This window comes from Alternaria hordeiaustralica (genome assembly GCF_023758085.1).
Source record: "Alternaria hordeiaustralica strain BMP 2776 chromosome Unknown scaffold_1, whole genome shotgun sequence".
Lineage (NCBI taxonomy): Eukaryota > Fungi > Ascomycota > Dothideomycetes > Pleosporales > Pleosporaceae > Alternaria > Alternaria hordeiaustralica.
In genome coordinates, this window is record NW_026056773.1 from 2,246,330 (window position 1) to 2,266,493 (window position 20,164).

The following is a 20,164-nucleotide window of genomic DNA, read 5'->3' on the forward strand; positions in this document are numbered from 1 at the left end:
TTTCTGCTGCTGCGCTGATTGAAGTTTCCAATGAATTGACCCACCAGATGCGTAGCCGTCAAGAGAACCCCGGATTTCCTCTGGAGTTGGGAAGATGACACTGTACTTAGGAGTTCGCGACTTTCCTACGTTGGACTCACGTTTGGCGAAGAAAGATGAGGCTTGCGTCGAGGAGGGTGACTGTTCACCGGAGTTGGCTACCGCTGTTGCCGAATGGGATGCAAGCACTGACTGGAAGTTCGAGAGCCATGTGGGCGCCGCACCCAGTGTCGCTATAGAGGAGATTTGCGTCACGATATGAGGGCGCACAGAGTCTCTGGATCCTGTAACAGGAACACTAGAAAGCACCTCCCTCAATCCTAGCCACCCAAAGGAGGTTACCGAAGGGCTAACTGCAGCGGGCTTCTGTCGTGATGGTGCACTTCCAATGAACGCGGCTCTGATACTTGAGAAATCATAGTCCCGAAGTTGCGTAGTCAGTCCTCTCAATCGTTTCTCGTATGCACTCAAATATCGGAGGATATCAACTTTGAAGCGCTCGCCGCTCCCAATAGGGTGAACTTGAGGAGAGTCTGGCTGGGATGGCGTTGCTTGAACCAAAACAGGTAACAAAGGCGACTTCCATACTGCTTGAGTCATGTTGGCCCAGTCGCGATAAATCATATTAGCTGTATGGATAATGATTTGTGCAGTGTCATCATGGCGAAAGAGGATAAGCATCTTCGTGTGGTGAGTTCCGAACGGATCCGGAATGTAGGCGCTCAGAAGCTCGATATTCGGATACCGCTCCGCTGTTTCCTGGATCATTGTCAACTCCTATCAACACTGTGCGGGCAAGAGTATTCACGAGTAGGGCGATCCTATTACCATCATCCCGCTTCCAGAAACCATGCACGATCTTGACTTTGATCATGTCTCTCACATCGCTGTCGAAGTGCTGCCTGAATATGGTTAGCATCAGGACTCGAGCCGGGAGCTGCGTTTAGTCTCGGCGATAGCTACGGGACTTACATGACAAAGTCTAAATCGAACAGAAAGTTAAAGTTCCAGCATTCCTTAATCAACGGATCACCGAGCAAGTCCGACAAGCACACAGCATCGACATTCTGATGTGCCGGCAGCTTCTCGATTTTCGTCAGCTGTATTGGCGAAGGGCAATATCGTGGTTCCCCGGTCCTGTCGCTATCATGATGTGGTGTAGCTGGTTTGGCTGGTCCCGACGCCAATGCTGGTTTCGGTACTCCATCGAAACTCCAAGTCGGCGTAAATGACGGTGGCTCGGGGCTTTTGCGCCGCGGTAATGGTGGGCTGATTGGCTTGTTGAGTCCTGCATGATGGTCGGACTTCGTGACTTCTCTGCTCGGGGAGTCGTCATCAAGCTTGCGGCGTTTTGATGGCGGGGCATCGCTAGGTTGTTGGGACGCCATTACGGTCACGGCGCGATGACGGCAATGCAGTCGCGATCAATCGTAGCTCGGCGCTGTGTAGAGTTGGGTGTCAGGAATCGCGTTGCATCTTGTTGACACGGCGGAGGCACGGTCCACTTGACCATAGCAGGCAGTCACTGGTGTCAAATAGATCAGGAAAGAACACATAGCTGTGGTATAAGGAAACATCGATAACGATCAGACATTACAAAAGAGCAGTCACGACAGCAAATGATGGAATGTGAAGTGTAAATGGATATCATTCTTGATTTAGACCGTAAAGCTCACTTTTCAAAGCTTGTGCTCATCAAAGGCTACAAACATACGCCGTCTAATAGTGTTTGAGCATCGTCTCCATGATGCTTGCTAGCGAACGCTGTGAAATGAAAACATAATTATGCCTACACAAAACGAAAAGGCATCCCAAACGCCGGGCATCGCTAAATGGAAATGAAGAATACTCTAGGCCGCGCTGGCGCTGAGCATAGGTTGTGCGACCTTGGTAACTTGGTTACCCGCCCGGATTATTGGGTTGCCTTGTTCGTCCTTGACGATGTTGACCTCCTTGTTCTCCTTCTGGGCACGCTTCCAGATCTCAACCTCGCATCCACCGCGGATGACACCCACCCTCATTGTAGAGAGCAGGTTGTGGGCGGCGTTGGAGTGGAAGTAGACACCACCGTTGAACATGGCGGTAGCGTCCTTGCCGATGCCGCTCTTGATGAGGGTCTTGCCACCGGGGTGCTCGTTGATGAAGTCGGTGACGTCGTGGACAACACCGGCGACAGCGATCAGACCGCGACCGTTCTTAGCCTGCTCAACGTAGTCGTCCCACTCGATGACGGGAAGCTGCTCAAGAGGAACACCCCAGTCGAGCTTGGCGCGCTTCTGGTCAATCTTCTTCTGTAGCTGCTGGACGCGACCCTTCTCGATCTCGTTGGCACGGAACTGCTTGAGGTTGGAGGCGAGGCCGAGCTTGCTCCACAGCCAGATGGACCACTTGGTGGGGTCGTACTGGTGCCACTCGATAGCGTTACGGTAGTCGGAGGGGAACTCGTGGTGGAAGTTGTGGTAGCCCTCACCGAGAGTGACAAGGGCGGTGATGACGTGGTCCCTGGGGCTGTTGCGGTCGTCGAAGGGCTGGTCGCCGAGCCAGTGGGCAAGGGAGTTGACGCAGAAGGTAGCCTGCTGGACGAAGAAAATGCGGAGGATACCGGCGTAGATGAAGCCACCCTTCCAGTCGTTCCAGAGGAGACCAGCGACAGCCGAAGGGAAGATCAAACCCATGAAGATGACGACCTTGATGTAGTGCTTGTGCTGCCAAACGACGACGGGGTCCTCGTTCAAGTCGGTGATGTCGGTGCGGCCGATGCGCTTGGGGTTCTGCTTCATGACCATCCAGCCAAGATGGCTGTAGAGAAGACCCTTGCGGACGCTGTAGGGGTCCTTGTTGGTGTCGGTGTAGCGGTGATGGGCACGGTGGTCGCGGCTCCACCAGCGGATGGAGCCCTCAACAGCACCGCCGCCAACGAGGGCGAGGAAGACGCTCAGTGGGAGGGAGGCGTTGTAGGACTTGTGTGCCCAGAGACGATGGTAGCCGGCGGTGATGCCGAGACCAGTCCAGAAGTAGTACACGACGGCCCAGAGGGCGGTCTGCCATTTGAGAGGGGTCCAGAAAGCCGCGACGCAACCGGCGAGGGGGATGCCGATGATGAAGGTGACCTGATCCCGTGTTAGCCAATGGCTCTGATTTGGGGGGCAAGAGCAAACTTACGTTGAGCCAGTTGACGTGCTTGTACCAGTTGGCCTTGGTGATGGGTGTTTCGGTGATGTGTGGCTTCTTAGGGTCGTACTTGGGATTGCGGTTCGGCTCCGAGGTGCTCGCCATGGGAGACGGCTGCTTGACGTATTCGGGGTCGACGGCCATCATGCCGGCGGTAGGCTGGTGGGAAGGCATGGTGAGGAGGTGGGTAGGGTGGTTGTAGGTAAAGCGAGGGCGGTCGAAGAAATTCGACGGGAAGCAACTAGCGGCTCAAAAAAGTTGAGCTCCGGTCAGCCTCCGGCGTGAGTACAAAGCTCCAGCAACGATGGAAAGCTTCACCACGATCAAGTGAATGACGGGGTAGAAGATGTGAGGGAAGGAGCAGTGGAGGGAGGATGAGGGGAGGCAGAGACAGCGGGCGGCCGAGCGTGTTAATAAGGCGGCGGGACAGTCTTGAATCCCAACACTCTGCGGGCGTGTAAGCGAAAGACTGGGACCTTGCATTGTCGCTCGAGATCCAGCAATCGCCGCAACTTTGGTCATAGCCAGCCTAGCGCGCCGCACTAACCGCTGTCTCAGGGTCCCGCACAGGACGAGGGACGGCGCTGGCTGCAACAGCGCGAGAAAATTTCGGGCCTAACTGGCACGTCGTGCTGATCTCGGCATCGAGACAGTCGCTGGGTGGCGGTGCGCGCGCAGACGTGCAGAATATCCAGCAATCCCAGGCCGCCACCTTCCCCAGATTCTGATTAATCCCACACGCGGCGGCCCTATTTCCTACACATGGCCCGGCTGCTGCTTCTAGCCGCGACGTCGCGAAGACGATCGCAAAGAGCGGTCTGGTGCAGACGACCGGCAGCGCGAGCCGGCGAGAAGGATGCCTCACTGCCCAGGCGGGCATAGAACCTCACGCCGTGGTGAGGCCACACGTCTCGTCATCGCTAGCTCGCTAGCTGTCCTCTCCGCTTGATGCCCCGCTGGGCCACGCCTGCAGTCGACGAAGCGTGAGCCGGATGCAGACGCGACACCACGTTCGTTGGGAAACTGTTGATATCGCTCTGCATCCGCCCTACCCAAGTCTTCTGCAGCCTTACGTAGGCTGCGACGACATGTTTCACGCAGTGGCAAAGTGCTCGGCTTGGATGCCCAGTGGGTCTCAGACGTCCATGACTTTTTCGATGGCGCTTGTGCTTGGAGAAAATCGTCAGTGCTTCACAACGTTGTGGAAACCGTGAAGGGTCTTCTTCCGCTGGCGCAAATTCCCCGGCACGCTCCAAGCTCGGGTGCTGGGTGCTGGTGCGCCATCGCAAGCTCTGCTCGATTGGGAAACGGCCCTCCTCAACACCTGCTCTGCCTGTCTCCAGCCCATACAGACACACGTCCATATCAGTCAAGACGCGCGCCCACCATCGCGACGTCGATAGCATGCAACAGCCTACGAATCAACGTGCGTTTGCTCACCTCGGCTCCCGGAATCTGTTGCGTCACACCCGCTGCCCTCTCCGTGTCGTCTCATTCTCATGCCACAAGGTCAACGGTCGTCCCAACGTCCTAACGGGTAGGGCTGAAGGCAAACTGCTGGCGTGCGCTCAAGCTATGACGAGCCATTCTTGCAAAAGCTGGTTGCGGCACCCTGGCTGCGTAGCCCTCGTTGACCCTTGCCAAGGCGCAGTCGGTGGCAGAACTTGCGCTGCGTTTCGTTGATGGGATGACTGCTCCTTCATTGATGTCTACATCCTACCACGCCAGCACAGTACATGTTTTGCTATGTAGCCGTGTGTGCCCATGTTCTATCATCAGCAACGGAAACACGATCAGCCAAAGACCAACTACTGAAACTTACAAAAGCTAGAGAGTACCGAGAGCGTACTCACCTTCTCTACACAGGTAGGTACATAGACCTACACGCGACATTGTACATAGTTGCTGGAGATGTGGGAAGGCTGTGAGGGAATCAAGGTAGTTCTGCGCAGTCTCTCTTGGTCTCAGCGAGGCTCCGATCACCGGCTGCTGCCAACCAGAACACCAAGTCGCCCAGCATGGACGCGCTCAGCACCGCTGCATCGGTAACCGGCGAACAGGATCTTCTGACAGCAATCGGACTCAGATCTAGATGCACATTCCTCCAGTACAGTGTGGGAGGCCTCTCCTGCAATATCTCCCATCCTCTATCGTCGGAGTGGTCCGCCCGCCAAGTGGACACATTCGCCCAACAGCCAATCACCGTTTTCCTACCTATCAGTACAGGCGATCGTTTTAGCACATACGCGGGTGTCGCCCCTCTGCCACTGCGAAATGCGCGCCGTAGCGACGAATCTGCCGTGGAGAAGGGTAATTATTCGCGGCGGCTCACGACTATCTTCGGCCAGCTCCAATCTTTGGCGGTCCGTGAGTGGCCTTGGATTCGGGGCTAGGACGTTGTGGAGGAACAATTGTGTATCGTTAAGGTTGGTGCAGGAGATAATACTCCTTCTCCACATGTTCTATATAGATGAGCAAGTAGCTCGTTGGGTTCACGCCGTCACTCTACTGCACAGCGACTAACGTTCCTACTCGAACTAAGGTTCGCCATCTTCACGTCACTTCCCCGCATATCGAACTCCAAGACTACCATCCGAGCATTTCGAGAGCCTGTCATCGGTAGCGCGCTACACTGCACGCGACAGCCCTTAGTCGACCAAGAGGCACGTCTGATCCTGCGACTGGCCGTACAACTGGGTATCTTCAGCCACCTCGCCAATCTTATCAGGATCTTCCTTATCGGAGGTTGAACGGCCGAATACAAAGATCCGGCTCAATCTCGACATCTCTGCTTCTGTTCGGACACGCATCTGGATTGCAGAGTCTCTAAGCAGCCATGGCAGACAGGATCGGTCCCGACCATACGCCAAAGCGAAGCTTTGGAGAGCAAGCAAGACGCGCCATGAAGGCCTTTACAACCAAGTATGATCTTTTGTCACAATCAAAATCTCATCTAACATACTCAACAGAGATGGTCTGGTTGGTACTTATGACTACGCCTTTCTGTTCCGACCAAACCTGCCATTCATGAAGAAGGAGCGAAGAGCTGCACCCTTCTTCGGTCTCCATGACCGTATGCCAGTGCTACTAGCTCTTCTCCTCGGATTTCAACACGCACTCGCCATGTTAGCAGAGCTGGTGGATTCATTTAAAACTCTGGCAGAACTTCACGATAGTCTATGGCCTTTGTGGCCCTCCCCGACCGCCGCATCGGCGGCGCATTCTCCTTGTCGTCGTCGTCATCCTCCTCCTCCTCGTTGTCATCGTCGTCGTCGTCATCAACCTTGCTCTTCTTCTTGTTCTTCTCCGTCTTCTTCTTGGTCTTCTTGGCCTTCTTGGCCTTGCCTTTGGCAGGCGCGGGTTTCGCTTTTCGCTTGCGCGGAACGACACGCGCGGGTTCGCCCGTAGGCTCTATGATGGCTACATCTCGTCAGCAAATGTCTACATTGTTTACAGTGACCTCTATGACAAAGACAATGCAAATGCACATCAGATAGAAGATAGTTGGCCCTTAGATAAAGAGCTTGGATATGTTGGTCCAGATGAAGGAGGTAGGTAGTGCGGCATCCATTGTGGGTGAGTTAAAGTAGATTGCTGCGCTTGCGATGCTGCATCCTATAAACAACCCGATTATGAAGGCGGTAGATTCCATGCTGGGTGGGTGCATCGGATTGTTTGCAAATGATGGCTTTGACAGGTACACGAAATCCTCGACCGATGATTTGGAGGGCGTTCGGGGAAGAGCTTTCCGTGTGTTGATGTCTCCAGGGAAGAGCATTCCGCGTGTTGATGTCTCCGGGCATGAGCTTTCCATGTGTTCACGTTTGGGTAGGACTGGAAAGGCTCGGGTCACTTCGCATGGTGTACTTACAATTTTCCTGCACCGCCGAAGCGACCGCAGCTTCTTCTTGTTCTTCTTGTTCTTGTTCTTCTTCTTCCTCCGCAATTGGCTCGGGGACTAACGTAACGTTAACAAACTAAACTCCGACAGCACGCAAGACTCTATGGGGGTACTCACAGTAATCGTTCGCTTGTACTGTAAGTAGCATGCCTAGTTAGCAACATTGTCATACTGAAGGAGGTGTGTGCAGTCAGGGACTAATGAGCATGATGCGTATAGATAGAGACGGAAGGAGACACTAAGAAGATAACATACGCCAGAAAGGGTGGTCGCCGTCAGGCGTCATGCCCGAGGACTCAGCCCAGTCGGTCGTACTGACCGCAGGGAAGGTGGTAGACGACAAGTAACTACACGTACAACACATTGTTAGTCTCCACAACCATCGTATATATCAATCGCAGCAATTGCACTCACCTCATGTTGTCTTGGGTTACATGAGGTGATTGAATCTCGCGCTGAGGTTTACAACCTGCGCCCGAAGGCGGCCGCGCTAACACTGAGGGAAGGCACGACTGCCACCCATGAAGCAAGTACACCCGCTACCCATGAAGCAGGTACACCCACTACCCATGAAGCAAGTATGTCTGGTACCCATGAAGGCTGTACGCCTAGTGTCCACAAAGTCAGTGCGCGCATTATACACGAAGCAAGTACGCCCAGTACACTGAAAGTCAGTACACCCAGTACAACGGTATCTCTGAAGTAAGTACGTTCGGTACCCTTGAATTCAGTATATCCCGTACCCACGAAGCAAGCATGTTGCATTCATCAAACAAACACTTACACAAAGTCTCCGAGAGACACGAAACGAACCATTATCCATCTCTTACTGCTAATAGTGACTGAATGTCTTGTCCCGTGCTGGTGTGGCAGTGCGTTTCTACAATGGAGTTTATCTGTTTGTCAGTAACTGAAGATACCTCGTGTGTTGCGGGCCCCAATAACAGGAAAGAAGGTACTAAAATCAATTTTTCAATTCGCAAATATGAGCTACAGGATAAGCATGACTTGTTACTGGAATCATGTATAGAGATCGCTATCATATCCAGTGCCCAATAGACCCATGACATCTGAACGCATGCCTGGGTCTAACATGGAAATGACCGCATGTGCATCCCCAAGATATGCTCAGCCCAACGCGAAATGAAACCAGTTGTGAACAGGAACTAATCGAGAACCGATCACCGCTCAGGGTGACCCACCGAAATCTGCATTCATGTTAGCATATACTTCGAGTACTAGCATGAATACAGGTAGCATTGACTTACAAATCGGACTACTCGATTCTGGTGATCATGGCGCAGAGAAGGCTTAGAACTCATTTTCGCCATCGTCGGCACTCTCCAAATCGTCCGACTCGTCCGACTCAGGCTCATCCGAGGTGACCTGTATGTCCGAAGGATCCTCTTCGCGCGGTCCCGACAGATCCAACTCGGCCAGTTTGTTGCTGAAATTCTGGTTTGCTGTACCGAAGATAGAATAGAACTGGTTGATCAGGGCGGGATGCACGATTTTCCAATGTGCCACGTCTTCAGCTGACAAGCCATGGGCATCCTTCGCTGCCCCTGTGATTTCCTTGGTGGTAAATTTACCAGGCTCCCGGATACCCCCAGTGCCCGTCCAAGTACAGCAAGGGCGACCTAACATCTCACAGACTTGACACACGTTCGAATTCCCAACCCTCTTGCAGCCTCTCTTGAAGACGCCGTTGGCGAAGGCTACGTCTGGGAGCATAGTGCACACGTCGCATTGTTTTCGATGACTACCAAAGGAGCGAGTTGAGAACTTTCCAAACTCACCACCAACGTTTTGCAGCTGCAAGTGACTGGATTTGAGTTCTCTCAAGATGTCGCTGGAAGGTCTGAGCGTTGATGGCTGTATAATAAATGGCTCGTTTGAACGCTTGATCGTGATCATCTGGTTATGGAGGTCGAAGTCAGCGAGGAGGACGTATGCACGGCCAGACAAGCGAGGTATCCATGGTAAGGAGTGGTTTGGCGCTTTGCCGAAAAGCCACTGCAGGAAGGAAATGGCGGTAGCATAGCTCCTCAATGCTCCAGGAACACTGGTGTCCACAAATCTAAACATCTGGCTAGTCTGAATGTATCGATAGCGCCATTGTCCAGAATTTGGAGGATGTTCCCACTCAATTCGAATTGCAAATGAGCTTGCCTGTGTCCAGTTCGAGAATGGGCCAATTCCAGAAAGACGCGACCATGCGTGTGGGTGACGGCTTCCATCCTTGTAAACCTCAAAAACAAGATGATATGGGACGTTGGCCAGCGGTGCCTTGGTGCCATCCTTGCTGTCGCTCCAGAAGCTGAGACGGATACCCTGCTTGCCGTGCATCTTCTCCCAAACAGCCAGTTGACGCTTCGTTTGTCCAGGTTGTATAACACTCGCATGGCTCAGTTTCCTAGGGTTGGCGCTGCGAAAGATTGCCACAGGAGTTGAGCGTCCAGATGCCTTGTCCATGGTTCTCGTATCGGTGCGAAGGAAAAGGATCCGGTTAGTATATGCCGTCCATTCTTGTAAAGGTGAGCTGAAGTTGGCACCTTGATACGCTCCGAACCCTTCCCGAGAAACAGCCCCATGCCACCCGGTGCGTTCAAAGACGTTGCGTGCGATATCAGTGAAGTACTTGGCATAGCCAATGGCCGAGAGTATTCCCGAACCACCCGAGCTGGCAACACGGTCCGAGAACATGAATTTGCGATAGGTTTGACAAAGACAAACAAATATCTGCTCAACGACATGGGCGAGATCTGGAATATCGTCTTCAGAAAGAACGCACATTGCGAACATGTCCAAAGATGCGGAGTTTCGGGTCAGGTCACCATACCTGGACGTCGCTGACTTGTGGCTCTGCGAACGGTGGTAGAAATTGACAGTCTTGCCGACGTATACATAGTACGTGTTTGGTTTCCAGTAGGGGACCACAGAATCTGAAAGATGAACTCGCATGTAGACACCGCCTGTCTCTTGAGTGTAATCGTCGATGACATGTGTGGCAGCACCTACCAGATCCTGCCAACGAAAGCCTGGGTTGTTGAGAGTGTCATAGAGGCCTGCTTCCCTGATGCCCTTGATGATGGTCTTGGTGATAGAATCGATGCTTCTCTTTTTGACGACGTCTTCATACTTCGAGCCCATGAAGTCTGCGGGAGAATCGTGAAACGCGGTCAAGAGCGCATGGATGGTACGCCCCAATGTACTCTGGTCATCAGGAGTATCTCGCATCCACTGAATGGCGTTGAAGTCGAAAGCATCAATACTGATATAGATTGGCCAGTCTTTGATATCGGACACCCAGCGTTTGCCTTTCCATACATCATTGGCTGATACCCATATGTTGTTTACCCACACCCGTTCCTGGGTTTGGGGATTCAATACATAACTTCCCGTGACGCCCTCAATGAAGATCTTGGCTTTCTTCTCGTTATTGAACACTTTCTCTTCTATGAGATGACCTTGCATGCCCTGGAGGAACACGGTGCGCGTCGACTGGACGTTGAAGCTCCGATTGATAGTGCAACCAAACTGAGTCTTGATTCTGGTGTGCGGACTAGTCGCGGGTATACCGGTGCGATTGTCGATCCATGAAGCAAGCTCGGAGGAGGAGAAACCGGCCGTAATGTGAGGACTATCTCCGGGGGGTAGGAACGGCATGATGAGCGTTATTCAGTAATGTCTGAACAAGGAGATCAGTCAGTAATGGGATTGGACCCTAAGTATCATGTTACGCTCAGCTTACGTTGGTGGGGGCCGCCCTGAGAGCTGGCGGTGTTTATCGGTGGGGCTACGGTAAGGTGAAGTAGGTCGGTTGGGGTAGCGAATTGGACGATGTCTGAGCGTTCCGAGCACACTGAAGAAGCCTCCAAATAGTTAGTAGTGAAGAGTGCGAGGAGATGTAGAGCTTACTGTAGCAAGTGTGTAGCAAGAGTGAGTAGAAAGTTGCGGGCGAAGGGCAAGGTTTTATACGTAGCCTCAGCAAACGGGTTGTGGAGCGGCCGGAAGCGAGAGAGTGACTCACCACTACTGCAGGCACCGGGCTGAAGGTCCACGTGAGAGAAATGGCGCGTGAATCCAGGGACCAACGCGAGCTCTGACGTAATACCTAGGTAGCTTGCGAATACGCCGTCACAAACAATACGCGCCTGGCTCAGGGTCTATATCACCTGGGCAGCATGTCAAGATATTTATAAGCAGGCTAAAATAAGAGATCATGGAGTAAAGTCGTGCTTAGCATGACCCTTGTGACACTGTAAAGTATGAATTACCCTGTCCTATGCACCATATCAGACCCGCTATCTAGACGCTCAAGCCAGCGTAATCAGATACGTGAGATTTGAAAACGTAATACATGAATTGAATATCGTCTTCCTGTTTGTCGGCGGTCTATACAATCGGTTGGCCGCCTGGTTTCGAGTAATTGTGGGTGTGCAACAAACAGTGTCTTTACACATCAAGGCGGTCAGCCGCCGGACTCCAAGTGATTGCAGGTGTCCACGGGTGGCATTGTCGCAAACGAAGAGATCTGGTAGGCAGCAGCACAAGCGAAAGACGACATGATGCAGCGCTAGCTCTGACTCACCTAGATATCAAGGTACAGGGCATATAAGAAGGCCGCTTCTCTCTTCCGATAAATTGAACCGTCACTGGCGATTACTTGTGGAAGCACTGTGTGGATCAACAATACCTACTTCGGTAAGTATCGATAGACCTTCACTTTCACAGCCTCGTTCTGATACCTGCGGAATCAGAACAGCTTACTTCGCATCATTCCAAGCTCAAATTGCCAAAGCCCTACACGATACCTAGGTAGGTTGGCAATTCACCGCTCAACGAAGACTGATACACTGCTGACACGCGATCCGACTGAACAGCGAACCTTCAAGACAACCCCAAAAACTACGCCGTAGGTGCGTTCGAGCGCACTTACGTCTGTTTGTTTACCCCCAAGCGGTCGATATCAAATTCAACATGAATACCTACGATGAGGATGCTATCTACAACCCTACCATCAACCGTCAGCTCAAAGGTGTCTCAGTGAGCGGAAGCCAGCTCGCCGCAACGCACGCACGCCATATCTGTGATCATGGTCCAGTACCCAGGAACTATTACGTAGAACGCAAAGCTCTCAAGGACCGTATCGATGTGTTCTATGCGGATCATTCCATCGACGACACCATTGTTGCAATGCCTTGGGGACACAAGACGAACCCGACGGGTAGCTACAACCATCCACTCTCTCCCGCCGGTCTGAAAGAGAATCCGAACCCCAACATCTTCAAGGAGTTTACCGACACCCGTCCGAGTGTCCCTGGATTCTTTCAGCCACCCTGCTCGTACGTGCCTGGCGATTTCGAGTGGAAGCACCACGAGAATTGGCACGCGGCATTGGCGGATGCCGCAACGGCCAAAGGAGTGTCCGTTTCCGAGACTACTGTTGCGGATTTGCATGATCAAATATTGAAGAACGCCAAGTACAATCTCCAGGAATCCCATACTCTCTATCACCCAGCCGATCGAGATACCGCTATCTTCAAGGACGAGCCTGCCGCTTCTTTGGTCGCCAGCCAGTTGGGAAGCGAATTCAGCCTGATCATCGTGTGCCCATACGTTCGAGCGGACGGTGTTGACTGGAATCGATTCTGGGACACACGAAATCGGCCTCCCATCATCACGAGATGGTCAACAGGAGAGCAGGGAGTGCATGAGCCTTTGATCTTGGGATGTCTCCCCAAGGAACACATTGCAGGCACGAGGGAATGGTACCACAAGGATGCTTATTGGTTCGCTCTAGAACCCAAGCCCAACACAGCATTCTCTAATGCATGGGACTCGTAAGTGATCCAACTTCAGTACCAACACGTTACTAACTCTATCAGTTATCGTCAAGAGGAGAGTCTTACAAAACTCCAAATGAGTTTTGGGTATCCCGAATCCAGCAACGTGAACATGTTTGTATGGTGCCTTGTTTCCCTCCACCGTAGGATAGCCCTCGGTCTCAACATACCCGACTCGCACCTCGGCTCGTGGATCTGGCAATATGGGAAGCATATCCACGCATGCGGCATGCCACACACGCCAGCTCCCTTCAATGGCGACCCAAATCTGAACTACGGCGGTCGCGCGATCACGTATCGTGAGCTTACTGCATGGATCATGAACCCGAAGTTCAGTACTGTCAGCAAGGAGTATGCCCAGCGTTGGGACCTAGCCATTGAGGCTTTGATTGATCACAACCGTCACAGGAGCGACTTCCATTGGGCTGCGTTCCGTGAGAAGTTACTAGCTGCCAAGACACCTTTTTGGTGAGAGTTTGGTGATGCGGTGAACAGATGGATTATGACGTCAATCCAGAGATCATCAGTCGGTTTATCCAGATGACACAATTTGGAAGAGTGTGCGGCCACAAAGACGAGGGTTTCTATCCAGATATCCATGCGACAATGCTTGGCTGGCTCCTGTCATTTTACATATGGATTTGTTCTGCTTTTTTTGTTTTTGTGTTTTGATCTGACCTGCGCTATTGATTTCTTATTCAATAGGTAATCATACGACGGCGTTGGAGGGTATAGGAGCAATGTATTTGCTCATAGATAGGAATTGGGAAGCAAGAGAGGAAGGCTGCCCCCATCTATACATGGAGCTCGGCGGCAGACATGGACTCTGTATCTAGCGTGCTTATGAATTGAAACCTGGTTTTGCATCTTTACTCCTCATGAAGGCTTTCGTGTCATTGCTCTGACGCGCTGTGCGAACCGAAAGGCCGGCTACGCTTGCTGCTTCTGGCTCATTATCATGGGCATCTTCGCCAAGTTTGCGGCGGCCCTTGTTGCCATTCCCTCAGCAGTTCTCGGTGGAATGACAACCTTCCTCTTCAGCGCCGTCGCTGTTAGCGGTATCAGAATCATCAGCACGATGTCTTTCACTCGCCGCAACCGTTTTATCCTCACTGCAGGATTCACCCTGGGCTTTGGCGCTACCATGGTCCCAGACTGGTTTGATCACGTCTTCACTTACGATGGACCGAACCACGCACTTCAGGGCTTCTACAACGCTATCATCCTAATCCTCGAGACAGGTTTCGCTGTTGTTGCTTTCATCAACGTCGTACTTAACCTTGTCCTACCAGAGGAGATTGAGGACGAAGAGACACCGGAGTTGACTGCGAATGAAGTCGACGAGCCAGCGGACAAGGAAGAGTGGGCCAGGGTCAAGAAGGGAGCCACTGATGTTGAGGGACGACCAAGTTCGGATATTGAGCCTAGCAAGGCTGCTTGAGCGCAGTTTGATGTATGGTTTTGAGTTTTACGAAAAGCGAATTTCACACTGGATGAATGTCTCGGCGTTATAGTCTTCTTATATTTTACATTACGAAGTCATTTCTTCCTTCTCACCAATTGCCACCCTCGTGCTGCAGCCCAAGATGGTAGTAGTCATCTTACGACACCGATATGCACCACAAAACCACTGCCCTCTCTCAATCCCTCACCCAGCATCCTATCAGGCACCTGCCAGACGTGAAAATACCGATGGAAACTTTTCAACCAAGTTTCAAAGACCTCGGGACTGCGCAGCTGCTGCGCAATAAGACAAAGTGTTGGTTCATCCTTGTCATTCTTCAACCTACATATTGCAGCACATGTCGTATTGAGCGGCTCGATCAGAGCTTCATTGTAGACACAATCGCACGATAAGATCATGTCCACGGGGTTGAGACGAGAAGTTGCATCCGTCTCCCAATCTAGTTGCAGTGTTGTGATGCGATCGCCACCACTTCCTTCTTCTCCCTTCATCTGACCCTGCTGTTTCTTACTTCCTCTCCCACTCTTTCTTTTTGCCGGTATGACGGTATCGAGGTTCTCGGCGATATTCTGCCGTAGCAGTTTAAGCACATAGTCCTGGTCGGTGGCTGTGTAGCTTGCGACTAGGGGACCTAAGCAGAGTGCGACGATACCGGATACGCCTGCGCCGAGCTCGAGGATGCTGGAGCTGGGTGTGAGAAGAGAGGATGTGAAGAGGAAATTTGTGGGGGAGGCGATCCATGTTGCGAACAACGGGGTGACTTTCCACACTACTGTTTAGGCGTTAGTTGGCGGGAGCGGAGCGGAGTATGGCATGTAGAGCGTGATAGTGCTCATTGCAATGAATTTGGTCGGCTATCTACTAGTCCTGTATGGCCAACCCAGGCCACTATAGCTGAGATGCTATTGTAGAAACCCGCATGAGAGGTCAAATTCAACTGAAATGGGGAACGTAGGGGGCAACGCATCACCCCGTAAAATATCATGGCAAATTCAGTACTACTTACCGGCACCGGTCGTCCCTTCTTTACGGCTGGAAGTCAGCAGACCCCTTGAGTGGTGAATGACCAGATCATGGCCCGCCACGCTGAGGTCTAGAGTTGCCGCCGGCTCATCGATGAAACCGAGAGACTGAGAAGGAATATCTTGCGAAAAGACAACGAAGGCTTCTGCGTGATTTGATGAGTAACCTATCGATGATGACTTGTTTGCAGTCTTGCGACATGTTCCACATTGGGCGTACGTGAGAGCGAATCGCAACGACACAGCAATATGTTGAGCCGAGGACCAGCATAAGGGTGTGATTCGATGAGTACATTTGTGTACTCCAGGGCGTTTTACACACCTTCTTCAGGGTCCAGGATGGGCCCCGTTGCCAGAATCTCTGTGAGACTCCGCATCTTGGCAACGCTCAGGCGACAGCGGCCTGCGATTATCCGCTCGATCCTTGCACCTGCGTTAAGGTTGGCAACGGAGCGAAAGCGTCAAAAGGAGACAGCTGCGCGTCTTGGAAGAGTCTCCGGATTCCTTGGCCAGCTGCAGGCCGACTCAACTGCGTCTCACGACGACGTGAGGTCGAGCAGGTTTCCAACGCGAAGAATACGTCGACAGGACACGACGGCGGGAGGCTGAGACGACCTGGCAGACCTTGCGATGTGTGCTGCGCTGTCGATCTTCAGTCGCATCTCGTTCGACAGAAAAGAAGTGGAGCAGCGGCTGGCCCCAGGTGCCCAGAGCTTGCGGTGGCTGAGTGAGGTCATCAAGAAGCTCGGCCACCCCAGCCAGGTCGTCGATTTAGCGACCGGGAAAGCATAACAAGCGCATAAGCTCCCAACACACCAACCTCATCACATCCGCCGTTCCCCGCTGGCGACGACACACTCTCCATATACCCTCTCGCTGCTTTTTGCACTTTTTGTGATACCCTTTGCCCTATACCCCTACACATACCCACCCCCATCACACACGGTCGTCACTCTGGACAGCGCCCACCCCAGAGCCGCCAAGATGCCGCAAGACCTCAAGAAGCTGATGCCCCAGGCCAAGAACCACCGGGCGGGGCCCTACACGTGCGAAGCTGCGAATGCAGAGAAGATCGAGGGCGAGACGGTGCCGCGTCGCAACCTGGCCGCGAAAGACGGTCTGGTACTGAAGCCCCACGACAACGTAGAGACATTGTACGACGTGCTGCGACACGCAGCCGCCAAGTACGGCAATGCAAAGGCAGTCGGTGCGCGTCGCATCGTCAACATACATGAGGAGACCAAGAAGGTCAAGAAGATGGTCGATGGCAAGGAGCAGGAAGTCGACAAGAAGTGGCAGTACTTCGAGCTCAGCCCGTACAAGTACAAGAGCTTCGTCGAGTTTGAGAAGATGGCGCTCGCAATAGGCTCGGGTTTGAAGTCGCTGGGCTTCAACCCGCAAGACAGACTGCACCTGTTTGCCGCTACGAGCATGCAATGGCTGGCGTCCGCACACGGTAAGCAGCCGCGTGTATCTATACAGGAACCAATAACTCATCATGCTTGCAGGTGCTATCTCCCAATCCATGGCCATTGTTACCGCATACGACACGCTCGGAGAAGAGGGTCTCAGGCATTCTATGCTTCAGACCAACGCAAAGGTCATGTTCACCGACCCTGAGCTGCTACCCAAGCTCGTCAACCCAATGAAGGAGGCCAAGGACGTCCAGGTCGTCGTATACTGCACCAAGAACGACCCCAAGCAGAAGGACATCGATACCCTTACCCAGGCGCACCCGCACTTGAAGGTTATGAGCTTCGACGAGCTGGTCAAGTTGGGCGAGGAGAGCCCTGCGGAGCCTATCCCGCCCAAGGCCGACGATCTGGCCTGCATCATGTACACGTCTGGATCTACAGGCACCCCCAAGGGAGTCATGATCAAGCACCGCAACGTCATCGCTGCTAGTAAGTCTCCTGCTGCGAACATCTAAACGAAGTACTGACCTCTTTCAGTTGCTGGTGTCGATGTTATTGTAGGCAAGTACCTCGGACCGGGCGACGTTCTCATCACCTACCTCCCCGCCGCGCATATCCTCGAGTTCGTCTTCGAGAACGCCGTGCTCTACTGGGGTGGTACCATGGGCTACGGAACCATCAGGACGCTCTCGGACCAGTCCGTGCGCAACTGCGCTGGTGATATCCGTGAGCTGAAGCCAACCGTCATGGTCGGTGTACCGCAGGTGTGGGAGACCATCAAGAAGGGCATCGTCAACAAGGTTGAGGCGGGAGGCGCTGTCAAGAGCAACATGTTCTGGGGAGCGTTCGCCGCCAAGGGCTTCCTCCTTGGTTCTGGACTGCCAGGTAGTGGTATTCTCGATGCCATTGTCTTCAACAAGGTCAAGGAAGCCACTGGAGGTAGACTTCGAATCTGCTTAAACGGTGGTGGACCCATCTCAAAGGAGACGCAGCGCTTCATCTCCATTGCCATCACACCCATGATCAGCGGATACGGTCTGACCGAAACCTGCGCCATGGGTGCGCTTATGGACCCCTTGGCCTGGAACGAGCACGCCCTCGGTGAGATGCCTGCTTCAATCGAGATGAAGCTTGTCGACTTCGCGGATGCCGGCTACTTCTCCACCAACAACCCGCCTCAGGGAGAAATCTGGATCCGTGGCGGTGGTGTTGTAGACGGTTACCTGGACATGCCCGAGGAGACCAAGGAGGCCTTCACCGACGACGGATGGTTCAAGACTGGTGACGTTGGAGAGTTCAACGCCAACGGTGAAGTCCGCATCATTGACCGCAAGAAGAACTTGGTCAAGACACTCGCTGGAGAGTACATTGCGCTCGAGAAGCTCGAGTCTGTCTACCGCTCCGCACCCATTGTCGCAAACATCTGCGTCTACGCTGCGGAAGATCGCCAGAAGCCTGTCGCGATCATCGTGCCCACCGAACCGCAACTGAAGAAGATCGCCGCCGCAGAGGGTGTCCAGGGTGACCACCTCGAGGAACTTGTTCACGACAAGAAGATCAATTCTGCTGTGCTCAAGCAATTGCAGCAGGCTGGCCAAAAGGGCGGTCTGGCTGGATTCGAGATGATTGAGGGTGTTGTGCTAGCAGACGAGGAGTGGACACCACAGAACGTAAGTATCTTTGTGACATGGAAGAAAGTCTACAGAGTGCTGACATTACAACAGGGCCTCACCACTGCCGCACAGAAGCTCAACCGTAAAGGTATCTTGAAGCAGTACCAGAAGGAAGTTGACCAGGCCTACGGCAAGTCGTCTTAAAGACGTGTTGTCAGAAGCAAAAAGTTGAAGGACATTTCACGTGATCCTTGAACAACATGCTTGGCATCGTTGCAAATTTCCTATGACTATATGAATTGAGTTGGCGGAATATCCTCTTCCTTAGTATGGAGAAAGCTATGTAGTTATATCCTTGTTGCTATAGCACGGCGCAGGGGTCCTAGTTAAATGCTTATTCTGTGTGAATCTTGATCCCAGAAATTTGTCTCTTTACATATTGATAGATCGCGAAAAAGGTATTCCCTTGCGCATTTAGACATTACATCGACGTGCAGTGGTGCTCGACGAAAGCACCCACTCCCATGCTGCTCCGCAGCGTCTCACATGGTTGAGATCCGAGTTGACTGGTTATGTGGTTGAGAAGACAGGTCCACCAAGCGGATAGCTTACTGCTTCTTAGCGTCCCTCTCAGCCTTTCGCAGGGCACGCTTCCGGATGCTCTCGTGCATGCCCCTGTTCACCTTGACAACAGTATCCGAGCGCTCACCCAAGAAGCGCGAAAGGAACCAGTGCATGAGTCCGTGGCTCCAGTACGGTGTGCTCGTGAAAGCTACGCCTTGTGCACCTCCACTCCTTCCAATCTTGCTTAGTGTAGCGTTTACGAATTGCTTGGGGTTCGGAACGAGTGCAGACGTCTTGCGGATCTTGGACATGGCCGTGGTGACGAGGTGAGACTGGACACATTGGACGTATACACCGTGGGGCTCGAGTTCAGAAGCCAGCGCGGTGGACCATTGTTGTAGGAAAGCCTTGCTGCCGGAGTAGGTCGCGAGAAGGGGTGTAGGGAAGAAGCCGCCAAAGGAAGCCATGGTGAGGACGAGTCCACGCTTGCGAGACACCATGCCGGGGGTGACGAGCTGTGTGACACGAAGAGTAGCCATGCAGTTGATCATGATGATGTCGTTCATCTCCTGCTTGGGTGTCTCGACGAATGGTACTGGGATGCTGTGGCTCAAGCCAACATTGTTGACTAGTATGCTGACGTCGAGACCGTCAATGAGCTTCTTCATATTGTTGTAGTCGGCATCTTTGTTCTGCGCAAAGTCCATAGCCAGCGTCTTGACGGCGATCTTAGGGCCATACTTGGACGTGATGTCGGCGGAGAGGGAGTCGAGCTTCGATTGCGTACGCGAAACGAGGATGAGGTTGTAGCCCTTGGCTGCGAGGGAAAGGGCGAACTCTTTGCCGATGCCATCAGAGGCACCAGTTATGAGAGCCCAGGTGCCGCGGGGTCCGAATGTGCTGAGCTGGTGGGGGTTAGAAACATCCGAGAGGGTCAGGAATGTTTGGAGGGGCATACAGATTTACCTGGCAGCACAAACAAGCTGAGAAGAACTCGAATGGTGCTAATGACAGGTGCTGCGAAAGATGCAACGCCTACGAGCAGGAAGCCATAGACAGCAGCCTGCACGAACGAGTTGCTTGCGTCGATGTGAACACCAAACGGCTCGAGTATGCCTGCCATAG

At 52.9% G+C, this 20,164-nt stretch overlaps 6 protein-coding genes across 6 annotated transcripts; 2 read left to right on the forward strand and 4 right to left on the reverse strand.

The window, feature by feature from the left end:
- Positions 1-1,889: 1,889 nt before the first annotated feature.
- Positions 1,890-3,384, reverse strand: OLE1 (stearoyl-CoA 9-desaturase; the record flags this gene model as incomplete). Its single annotated transcript, XM_049383329.1, has 2 exons — positions 1,890-3,149; positions 3,202-3,384. 2 exons carry the CDS (start codon positions 3,382-3,384, stop codon positions 1,890-1,892), a joined length of 1,443 nt encoding a protein of 480 aa, XP_049248847.1.
- Positions 3,385-6,358: 2,974 nt separating this feature from the next.
- Positions 6,359-7,530, reverse strand: J4E84_000694 (uncharacterized protein; the record flags this gene model as incomplete). The annotated part of the gene is made up of 5 exons (XM_049383330.1): positions 6,359-6,630; positions 7,082-7,168; positions 7,229-7,246; positions 7,367-7,458; positions 7,526-7,530. The coding sequence occupies 5 exons, from the start codon at positions 7,528-7,530 to the stop codon at positions 6,359-6,361; spliced, it is 474 nt and encodes a 157-aa protein (XP_049248848.1).
- Positions 7,531-8,422: 892 nt separating this feature from the next.
- On the reverse strand, positions 8,423-10,780 carry J4E84_000695 (uncharacterized protein; the record flags this gene model as incomplete). The annotated part of the gene is made up of 1 exon (XM_049383331.1): positions 8,423-10,780. The coding sequence occupies one exon, from the start codon at positions 10,778-10,780 to the stop codon at positions 8,423-8,425; it is 2,358 nt and encodes a 785-aa protein (XP_049248849.1).
- A 1,314-nt stretch (positions 10,781-12,094) lies between these two features.
- J4E84_000696 (uncharacterized protein) lies at positions 12,095-14,401 on the forward strand (the record flags this gene model as incomplete). The annotated part of the gene is made up of 3 exons (XM_049383332.1): positions 12,095-12,957; positions 13,108-13,394; positions 13,845-14,401. 3 exons carry the CDS (start codon positions 12,095-12,097, stop codon positions 14,399-14,401), a joined length of 1,707 nt encoding a protein of 568 aa, XP_049248850.1.
- A 2,030-nt stretch (positions 14,402-16,431) lies between these two features.
- J4E84_000697 (uncharacterized protein) lies at positions 16,432-18,679 on the forward strand (the record flags this gene model as incomplete). The annotated part of the gene is made up of 4 exons (XM_049383333.1): positions 16,432-16,903; positions 16,956-17,351; positions 17,400-18,532; positions 18,587-18,679. 4 exons carry the CDS (start codon positions 16,432-16,434, stop codon positions 18,677-18,679), a joined length of 2,094 nt encoding a protein of 697 aa, XP_049248851.1.
- Positions 18,680-19,083: 404 nt separating this feature from the next.
- Positions 19,084-20,162, reverse strand: J4E84_000698 (uncharacterized protein; the record flags this gene model as incomplete). The annotated part of the gene is made up of 2 exons (XM_049383334.1): positions 19,084-19,944; positions 19,998-20,162. 2 exons carry the CDS (start codon positions 20,160-20,162, stop codon positions 19,084-19,086), a joined length of 1,026 nt encoding a protein of 341 aa, XP_049248852.1.
- Positions 20,163-20,164: the final 2 nt, after the last annotated feature.